This window comes from Glycine max, chromosome 4 (assembly GCF_000004515.6).
Source record: "Glycine max cultivar Williams 82 chromosome 4, Glycine_max_v4.0, whole genome shotgun sequence".
NCBI lineage: Eukaryota > Viridiplantae > Streptophyta > Magnoliopsida > Fabales > Fabaceae > Glycine > Glycine max.
The window spans coordinates 7,332,119-7,342,930 of NC_016091.4; the positions used below are offsets into that span (position 1 = coordinate 7,332,119).

At 31.8% G+C, this 10,812-nt stretch overlaps 1 protein-coding gene across 5 annotated transcripts; it reads left to right on the top strand.

Moving 5' to 3' along the window:
• Positions 1–867: 867 nt before the first annotated feature.
• Positions 868–7,661, top strand: LOC100780447 (tryptophan--tRNA ligase, chloroplastic/mitochondrial). Of its 5 annotated transcripts, none has more exons than XM_003523705.5 (15): positions 868–1,027; positions 1,102–1,191; positions 1,280–1,367; positions 1,626–1,667; positions 2,297–2,386; positions 2,488–2,610; positions 4,053–4,124; positions 4,356–4,468; positions 4,595–4,616; positions 4,706–4,771; positions 5,415–5,471; positions 6,483–6,529; positions 6,693–6,774; positions 6,852–6,941; positions 7,174–7,661. In XM_003523705.5, exons 1-15 carry the CDS (start codon positions 966–968, stop codon positions 7,324–7,326), a joined length of 1,197 nt encoding a protein of 398 aa, XP_003523753.1. In that variant the 5' UTR covers positions 868–965; the 3' UTR covers positions 7,327–7,661. The 5 variants fall into 5 exon arrangements, with proteins under 5 accessions (XP_003523753.1, XP_040870809.1, XP_040870808.1 ...); XM_041014875.1 differs by having other exon boundaries at positions 2,324–2,386; XM_041014874.1 differs by having other exon boundaries at positions 892–1,027; positions 1,099–1,191; positions 2,324–2,386.
• The last annotated feature ends 3,151 nt before the right edge of the window (positions 7,662–10,812 follow it).

The window sequence follows — 10,812 nt, forward strand, 5'->3', positions numbered from 1 at the left end:
GTTCTCGAAAATATAAAAAATATATCTAAACGTTAATTTAATGGTTGTTAATATGACCATCTCCAATTATTAATATAGAGATAAATTTATCATATAATATTTTATTGGATTTTCGTTTCTTTACCTAAAAATAGGAATAAGATAAATACTTATTTTTAATCTTTAATTCGCTGATAAATACATTCCTAAAATATGAAAATACAAAATTTAGCACCATTAATAAAATAATCAATATTTAAAGAAGTAAAATATGTGATATATTTATCTTTTATTTATAATAGATTGTGACTAATTATTATAATTTGGAAAAATATGTAATGATTAATACATAATTACAATGTTTATTTTAGATAATTTATATTGTGATAGACGATAATCAATAATTTAATATTATCGTTATTATTATGTTTGCTTTAAGTTATGTTTGTTAATATATTTTTTTAAGTGATTATTATAATATTATATTTGTAATATAAAAATGACAAAAGTTTATCCTAAAATTATATTTTATCTTTAGATAAAACAAAACTTTGGGTCTAATAAATTAGTCAACATTTTTATAGTTAGGTTCAATAAAAAATGACTGATATTTTTGTCCAATAATAATAACTTATTAACATTTTAGTCTAATTAAATGTATTAATATTTAGATAAAAAGAATTACGGATATTTTTCTCTAATAAAAAAAATATTAAAATTTTTATTCAACAAAAAATAGATGACATATTTATCTCTAAAAATAATATCTTACTAACATTTTTTGGTTTGATTAGTCATTAATTTTTACAAAATAGAATAGGAATTTGGGTTTAGCATTTTGATTCTTGGAATGACAGCCGTTGATGTTGTTTTAGTTCACACACAACGAAGATACAAAGCTGCACCCGCCTTAAACCACGAGCGCGTAGTTGACACTTGACAGATAAAGCTAAAAGGTAAGGAACGGCGTTGTTGAGCAGAGGAAGATGAGCGTTTCACATTTCGCGGTTCTATCGTCGTGTTGTCGTCCACGCTTCGCCCCTTCTTTGTACTCCACTTTCTCTCTCCTTGTTTTTGTTCTTCACATTTAGGTTTTAATTAATTACAAGTTGAATCCAGCAGGTCGCGTGCTTCAGCCCTCCGTTCTCGCATCCGGTGTTGTACTACTCTCACTTCTACTTCTTCAGAGACTCCCACTCCTACCTCCGTGAAGTAATACTAATCATCGCATTTCTTAATTTTCGCGTAAATTAAGTAGTAGCATTTGATGTCGCTTAATTCAGCTTCTTCTTCTCCCCAGGAAACGAGTAGTGTCGGGAGTTCAGCCCACGGGTTCAATTCACCTCGGAAACTATTTTGGCGCCATCAAGAATTGGGTTGCCCTTCAGGTTTATTATTCACTTGTGCTTCTTTCTTTTTCTTCCATACATTTTATGTTTGCATTTAAATTGGGATTTTGAACCAGTGTGGTGTTTTGGATTGCACAACTAATTTAATTGGCATTGGGTGCGGCATAATGTGAATTGGAAAAATGAGTGTAGTTTGCTTATATACTTGAGTTAATTGGATTCAACATACGAAATACTTGATTGTCTTGGTGCACGAATTTGCTTGATTTTTTAAGACACGATATTTTCGTTTTGCAGAATGTGTATGATACACTTTTCTTCATTGTGGACCTGCACGCGGTATGTCTGTGTTCCTTCTACTACCTAGATTCATGATGTGCCCAATTATGCTTCTTTTTTTTCTTTTTCTTTTTCTTTTGAGCTACAGGTCTGAGTTCATATGACTATTTTTTTTTTTTTTTGTATATGTTATCATGTGAAAAAGAAAGGATCTTCAAATTCATGATTTTCCTTTTATTTGTTCTGCTTTTGATCTGTAGTGAGTTTACTATTAGGCTCAAGTGTGGACTTTAGTTTATTGTACCATTTACTATTTCTGCGACCAATTCACAAATAGTTCAATTCATTTGAGGCTTCTTATCAATGAGGCTGAACAGCTCTGTCCAAGAAAATTCGCACATTTACTTAAAACCAAGGATAAAGATCCAAATTTTTAGGATATTTTAACTTGACCTTTCAGATAGTTTAGGTGTTCATTTTTATTTAGAGTTGAGATTTCAACTGGAATCCTCACAAATTATCCTTTTTGATAGTATAAGGACTGGCCAGATTTTCTAGGTCAAAGATGTACAGGCTATGAAGCATGGACATTGGAAATCACATGGACACAGACAATATAACACTTTTCTGTTTTCTTGATGTTGAATGATACTGTCCCATTTTTCATCCCTTCAGATTTTATCTTACAGATCACATTACCATATGACACCCAACAGTTATCTAAGGCTACAAGGTCAACTGCTGCTATTTACCTAGCATGTGGAGTGGATCCTTCAAAGGTTCTTTGCAAATTTTGCTCCAAACCTTTTTGGGAAAATAGTATTTGTGGTGGAAATGTCAAGATCACCGTGGATAAATGACATTTGTTTTGTGCATACAGGCTTCAGTATTTGTACAGTCTCATGTTCGGGCACATGTAGAATTGATGTGGCTGCTAAGTTCCACAACACCAATTGGTTGGCTGAACAAAATGATACAGTTTAAAGAGAAATCTCGCAAGGCGGTGCGTTCATTGCTGTATGAATTCCTAATTTCTATTTTATAAAATTATTTATTATTTTTCTGGTTTTATGGATATAATTTGATTTCTTAAGTTTTATTTTATTATTTCTTAATTTCATAATTCCTATCTGTACGTTTCCTTCTTGACAGTGGTCTTCTCGAAGTAAGATAGTTTAATTTGATTCTTTAATTAAACAAACATTGAGAATAGGATTCAAACGGAAGATTTACTTTGGACTGACTTTATCTTTTTATATTTTGAATTCAAACAGTGATCACTGAATTGAATTCTAAGTTGGTTGAATTCTTTAATTTTAGGAACAATTGGAAAATAAAAAGGATCTCTTTCTCTCTCACATTTCAAGTTGCGGATGACAGCAGTTATTCATGAATAAATACACAAAAATGGAAAGAAGAATTTGTTTAGAATGTCAAGAACTTTAGTGCACAACACACCATTTTTGAGCTTTGGTTGTGCTTCAATTCTCAGTAATACAAACTATTACCCATTTGGTTACTGCTCTTTAAATAATGGAAGGTAGAAGCTTTGGTTCAGATATTTAGGCCTTGATAATCAGTAAAGCCTATTGTAAATTAATATGTTAATAACATTTAAGTTCAATGTTATAAAAAATTGAGATTTTACGTAAGATTGGGATTCGGGAGGTAAAAGGTAGTGACTAAAAATGCAAAATTACACTTTAGTTTTTCATAAGCATAACATCCATTACAACTCATAAGTATATAATTATTCACATAAGTTTTTCATAACATATCACAAGTCACAACTAAAACAAAAGAAAATAGTCCAAGTGTGCAATTATAGAATCTAGAATTCTTGATATTTAGACTAGCACCAAATCGCTAATTTTTTCCAGATAAAAAACAAAGGCAGAAATAGGCCAAAGTGCAAGGGTGAAACTGGAGAGAACAAAAGTTACAGAGCAATGGGTATATTGGGATCTTTGAGGAAGAAAAGAGAGTCAAAAGAGATAGCAGAGACCTGTGTCTGTTTTGGGATGGGGTTTGTACATGATTATATTAGGTTTAGAAAGCTGATTTTTTTCCATTATGGGTTGAGAAACCCAAACTGGTATCCACTTTCTGGTGGAATTGTGTAAGTTGCTCTGAGCTCACGATTCCACACTCAAACTTGATGATTTCACCACGATTCCACCAGAGTATGATTCTGCTTGCATTTTTGGATTGCAAGGCCTTAGGAAAATTTTAAAATCCTTTGATTCCATGGTTTAACATGCAGTTTTAACAACACTGTATATGCTATTAATGTCTGTCCCTTCCTGTTGGATTGTACTATGTAGCTTGTCTTTGGCCAATGTAGGTTTGCTAAATCAGGCCCATGTTTTTCTTCAGTGCTCCTCATGCTGGCTTGTATGTTTTCATTTATCCAAATAATAGATTCTTTTGGAATTGGATCTGTAGGGAGATGAAGAAGTTGGGGTTGCCCTTTTGACTTATCCTGTTCTGATGGCTTCTGATATACTTCTATATCAGGTGATTTTTGACACACTACCTTGTGAAAATTTTATAAGTCCTTGTATGTAGTAGTGAAAGTAAAAAAAACCTAATGAATAAGCTAATGTTACTTAATATGATTGTGGCTTTACTTGATTAGTTTTGCAACCTCAATTTTTTTGGAAAAATTTATTTGAAATGCATTCTGATGTTATAATAAATTTACCTTGAATAAAAACGATTCTTATAAATTGCAGCATGCTTCTGCAGTCTGATTTTGTCCCCGTTGGTGAAGATCAAAAGCAGCATTTGGAGTTGACCCGTGACTTGGCTGAACGGGTTAATAATTTATATGGAGGAAGAAAGTGGAAGAAATTAGGCGGGTGAGTAATTGTTTGTAAACTGGACGTAAAAACCATCCATAAGATGTGGTTGGAATATTTAGCTTCTTTTATAGATTTTTCATTGGGCTTGACACTTTTTTCTTTTATTTTGTACATTTATGACAGCCGAGGCGGTACCATATTTAAGGCAAGTTATATTTCATCCCATTAAAAAGAGATAACAAATCATAATGCAATGGAAATGCATTTTTTCTTACAGCGCTTTCTGGGATGTAGGTTCCAGAGCCCCTTATACCTCCAGCCGGAGCCCGGATAATGTCCTTAACTGATGGCCTGTCCAAGGTTCTCTATTTTTTCCTGTTTATATGTACATACATTACACACAAACACAACACTTCTGTATCTGATTCTTTAGTAAATACTATCTGTGATAGCAACACTACAATGCAAGCATCACCAGAAGCAAGGCCCAAAAGGAAAATAACTGCCCCTGCTTACCTCAAGGATTTCGTTAACTAATTGTGGCTGAGCTGGCACCTTTTGTCGGGTCCACCGTGACCTTGTCTGCCATTTCCTTGTTGCTTTTCCATTTCGTTAGGATTTGGTAGCACAGAATTACAAATTCTGTTATTCCAAATATCAGTATAAATGTAGGCATGTTGTAATAAGGCAGAGGAATGAGAAATTACCTATTACAGTTCTTCTTCCTCTTAATTTCTTCTGGAGGTACTGGCCCTCGAAGCCAGAAATTATTCTTAAGTGTTAACAATCTGCCTGTTATTTTGCTCTATAAATCATCAACTCTTGAAAATTCAGCTGGTATGTTAGTGTTTTACCATCAAAGAATGCAGAATGTTAGATGATAGAAATTAAAGGAGGTTATCTGCAATCAGTGGCATTTTTTAGGAACTGGACTGAAGAACAGTATTTATTGGTTTGAACTTATAAATTTATTTTTACATTTATTATGGATTCAATTTTGTAGATGTCAAAGTCTGCACCTTCTGATCAATCCAGAATCAATATTCTTGATCCTAAAGATGTAAGTAAAAAGAATTCATTTTTTGTAGGCCTTACTGCATAGTGCATATGTATGGTTGTTTTCTGAACTGTTTACATGCAATCTATGATTCTATGTGGGAATTTCATGTGGATGATGTTAGAGGCAGCAATTGTATGTGCATCATTTGAAGAAATTACAAAGTCTAACAACATAATTTGCATTGTGCATCATTTGAAGAAATTTGAACTGCTAGTCTGCATAACAAGATGTTGTTACTCCCTTTTTTTTTTTTTTGTCCTTTTAGTAGAACTTTTTTGTTCTTATTTATCTGTTCATTTAAAAGTTCAAAATAACATTAATTACTATCCTATCTATTGTGCCTTTGTTTTCACCTAATTTTTAAATATTTTACGTATTTATCATATATGAGAGAATAAATGGAGGTAGTGTTAGAGAAATAAATGATAGAGGAATTAATTAATTACAGAGATAGCAATAGAAAAGATTAAGCATAATAGGAAAAATTAATTTTAATATGAACGTGGTCACTTGTAAGACAGATAAAAAGAAATGGAGATAGTGACATATTTTTAGCACACTAGCATATGTTGGGATTTGGGAAGAATCGAGAGGTTTATCATACTTGAAGTTACACTTACAGACATGACTTCCATTTTATATGATTACACATTTAATTTGTGAGGATGAACCTTGGCGTGATAATGAAGTTGTTGCTTTGTGACCTAGAGGACATGCATTCAAATCCTGTAACTTGTGGGGGAAAAGTCTGTATCTATCCTCCTCATATCCCACTGGATGTGAATACTACTGTAGTCCCTAATTCTTTGACAATTATTACTCTAATTTTACAATTTCCTCTCATTTTTGTTTTATAAATAAATAAATAAATTGGGAAAAGATAACCATATATACTAGAGGACTGAAAATGTGATCCACTAGTCTGCTCTACTACGTGTGGTTAATTTGCAATGCTTTTGTGATCGTTTTCCTTTGCTTGCTCTTGCTGAGTTTGCTTATTTTGTTTTGTAGCTTATAGCAAACAAGATCAAACGATGCAAAACTGATTCATTTCCAGGGTTAGTATTTGTGATATTACTGTATGATTGATGATCTTAGTCCTCAGAGGTTTAGTCTATAAATGCTTCCATTTTTCATAATTTTCTTGTTTTCTATAAATCTTTCTTTTTGGTGTTTGGTAAGTTCTCAAATTACTTGTGCACTTTATGACAAATCTTACAGTTTGGAATTTGACAACTCTGAGAGGCCTGAATGTAACAATCTTCTTTCCATATACCAGCTTATTTCAGGAAAGACAAAAGAGGTCAGAAATGCTATATTATATGTGTGTGTGTGTGTATTGCAATTATGATTCTACTTGATACCCATTTTTATATGCAGGAAGTTGTGCAGGAATGCCAAAACATGAATTGGGGCGCTTTCAAACCTCTTTTAACAGATGCCTTGATTGATCATTTGCATCCCATTCAGGTTTCACCCACTAAATGTTACCTTCTGTAAGATTTTATGACTCAGCAATAATGACTGTCTAGTCTGTATAGATTTACATTTTCCTCCTTGTTTACTGCTGGAATCCATCTTATATCCTAGGCTTCTAAATAGATATTTTTGTTTGTCTCTTATAAAGGTTGGTCCTTGATATTTTTTTCTTAGTGAGCATGGGATCTTCATTATCACTCTATTTTCTTCCCAACTTTGGCAGGTTCGCTACGAGGAAATCATGTCCGATTCAGGTTATTTAGATGGAGTTTTGGCACAAGGTGCTAGAAATGCAGCAGATATAGCAGATTCTACACTTAATAATGTTTACCAAGCAATGGGATTTTTGAAGAGACTGATAATTGATGCCAAATAAATTAAGATTGGCGAGACCGCAACTTAAATGCTAACTTTTGGATGATTCATGATCGGCCTCAAAATTTTGGAGTAATCTTATGGACATTTATACTTGACTACTGGAAATGGAAAGATTATTTGATGCAAAGCCTAAAGGTCTCATTAGTTCTTGATGCAATGGGCTATCTCCTTCATATTTCTCCGAGTATGGTTGTTTGCCTTCATTTTTTATTTTATTTTTCAATCTCTTTCATTTTTTACTTGTATTTTAAAATGAATTCAGTATATTGATAAATTGTTCCGCCATTGTATTCGATGGAGACACATGACCTAGTCATCTTAATTCTGTCCCCACCACGTTCTCTTGATGATGACACAACCCATTGTTTTAGCTCATCAATTGGAACTTCATTGGTAATTCTTCATTTCGCTAATAATCTGGAATAACTTAATGTGTGCCTGTTTCCCCCCTAAAGCAAATGCCAGTAAGAAAAGTAATATTCTTAATAAAAACAATGATATGAGAAAGCTAACAGCATCATTATCTTGTAACTTTTGTTAACCATATCCCATTTTGAAGGTGTAACATTTGATAGAAGGTTTAATGACGCCATGGTGGCATTCTTATCAACATCGAATACTTACTGCAAGGCAGAATTAATTCCTCCAATCAGTTATACATAGCAGGTGCATTCCTCATCCAGGAGATTTTGGTTTGTTTGTTTGATATACAGCAAGGAGTCTTTTGACGCACCACAGAATTAGTTAGATGAATAGATGTGAATGTGATAGGGGCATAGGGCATCTGCAGCAACCATTAGAGAGAAATGGCATTGCAAAATGTATGCTTGCTTTCGTTCTCTTTTCTTTATGGGCACCAAAAGAATAAATGATGTGTCTCATATCAGAAACAGTGCTGACTTGGTGTAGGTAGGGGTGAACTGGAAAAAGACACACCAGGGTCCACCATTGGTTTATTTCAGTTGTTATGTGGGGATGGGTATATCTTGCCTATAAAGATCAGCAAGTATGCGACTCTTGTATACGAAATAGATAAATTTTGGTGTGCAATTAGACTCATACTAATTCATAGCTTATTTTCAAAACTGAAATTAATAGACCATCTTTTGGATTTACAATGACAGATATTTATTGTATCTGAACTACTCATCTTGTTTCCCTATCTGACTAGATCTATTCTGGGAATAGAACAGAGCAAGAACCTTTAGGGAAAAAGCAGCAAAGTGAAAATGAAAATGTTGTTGTACGTTCGATATATGAGATTACAATAAAGAAACGAAACTATACTTTCTTTTTAACAGCAAAATGAATTATATATTGAGTGATTTTGTTTTGGCAACAAAAAATTTTCAACACTCATTTAACAATTCTCTTTTCTCTTTTATCTTTTTTTCTTATCACATTACATAATCAATTACTTATCTTTTCTCTCTTCCTTTCTATCTCAAGTTCTAAACAACTCAAGGTTGTCTAAGAAATATTTTTCTTATATATTAATCAAGTGAATTGGAACTACCACAAGGAGTGCTAGGCACCATCCATAGCATTACATGATTGTTAACTCACTTTGTTGGTAGTAAAATCTAACCTGCCGATGAGTTTCCCAACTTAGGCTTCCTACATATACAGTTTACAAAACCAAATTGAATCACGCCTGATTTTCTTTATCGATAAATATTAATCTGTTAATTTTATTAGAAATATCAATTGGATGAATTTAAAAATGCGATCTCTCCCTTTTTCCTTCATCCTTCATCAACTATTAAATTAACCTTATATCTCCGAACCACCCCTGGAACTAATTACCTCCACATATAAGCATCACCACCCTCACTATAGCAACAACACGAGAATATAGTTTCAGCGGCATCTACCTTAGTTTACAAACCAAAGTGTTATTGTCATCAATATTCTATAATTAATAGACAGATAAGATGCAGTGGGCGCCTTCTTCATCCTTTCTTTTGTATATTCTTGCTTAACTTTTATTTTTTTATCAAATGAAAGGATGAATTAAAATATCTCATTTTATATTCTGGACCTATATCCCCTTTTTTGCTCTTAACACTTTCATATTATTCTACTTTACTGATTTTTACAATCATATGGAATTGTTGTGATACATTATTTTCGTCTTAATATGTCACTAAAAATAAGTGATTATAATACTTATATAATGAATAATCGCTCGATAATCACAATCTTTGTAATGAGCTACTGACAAGAACCAAATTCAAAGTATAAACGGATTGTTAGTTCAGGAAATATATATTTGATTTTTCTTAAACGAAATCTTGACTTTGAAATTTATAATATAAATGACTTCTCTCTCTCTCAACACACTCAAATACTTATTTGGATAATAATAAAGGAAAATGGAAAATGGGGAACTCTCCCTCCCGATCACCACATAACGATTGTCCCTAAATAATAAAAGAATGAAAATGATTTGATCGCTGAAATTAACCAAACTACCAAAGTAACTTCATGTAAATCTTTAAGTAGTTGTTGATTGCGTTGCCCCCTCCGACTTTGATTTTAACTACGTAACTCAGAAAAAGAAAAACTGTTAATACAAAATTTAAATAGATTTTTGTTGTTGTTTATGTCTATTGATAATTAACATTTTTGAAGATACATTGCCTTGGAACTCAATATTTCTTCCACTAAGATAACTATAATATTATAATAGATAATAATAACTAATAATGGTAATAAAAGCCTTAGGAGTATAAAAAATATTTAATATGCTTTTTATCTAATAACTAAGAAGATTATTAGAATATTATTAACTATAAAATTTAAAAGTACATTATTTTAATACACTATTAATACAAAAAAAAAAACTCTTACATTTAATGATATGTGTTAGTATATTATTTAATCAAACATAATTAAAACCATTAAATTAAATAATATGTCAACAAAAGATTGAATTAATGGTTTTACATTTACTGTGCATCACTTGTCAAAATTCTTTTTTACAGTGCATCAAAATTGAAATATGATATTTCATTGTGTAGAAATAAAATAAAATAAAAATAACATTGTTATTAAACATAATAAAAGACATTGAATAATATGTAAACATAAGATTGAATTAATTATTTTGTATTTACAGTACATCAAAATTGAAATATGTCATTTCATCGTATATCAAAATTGGGTTTAAATTTCAATAGAAATTTGTGTTCAAAATATTGGTCTAATGATAATATGACTAAAAAATATCATTTGTTTTTTCTTTTTGATGGAAAAAAATATGATTTGTTAACTGATAAAAGTATTAAGCATTAGGATTGAATTTATTGGTATAGTTATTGTAAATTTACATTATGTTTATCATAATACCATTTAATGTGTTCATAATATATTGTTTGGAGGAAATCTGATACCTCCGAGCATGGTGGACAACCGAGGCGATCAAGCGATCTCCGGCGAGGATGAGACTTGTAAATACTAACACAAACACTCAAATATGTAT

Bases quoted from the DNA above. Each gene is read 5' to 3' on its own strand.
- LOC100780447 (XM_006578178.4), top strand. From the start codon at position 966: ATGAGCGTTTCACATTTCGCGGTTCTATCGTCGTGTTGTCGTCCACGC. The intron at 2,611-4,052 runs GTGCGTTCATTG...TTGGATCTGTAG, and splicing joins AAGAGAAATCTCGCAAGGCG to GGAGATGAAGAAGTTGGGGT. The intron at 6,942-7,173 runs GTTTCACCCACT...CAACTTTGGCAG, and splicing joins ATCATTTGCATCCCATTCAG to GTTCGCTACGAGGAAATCAT.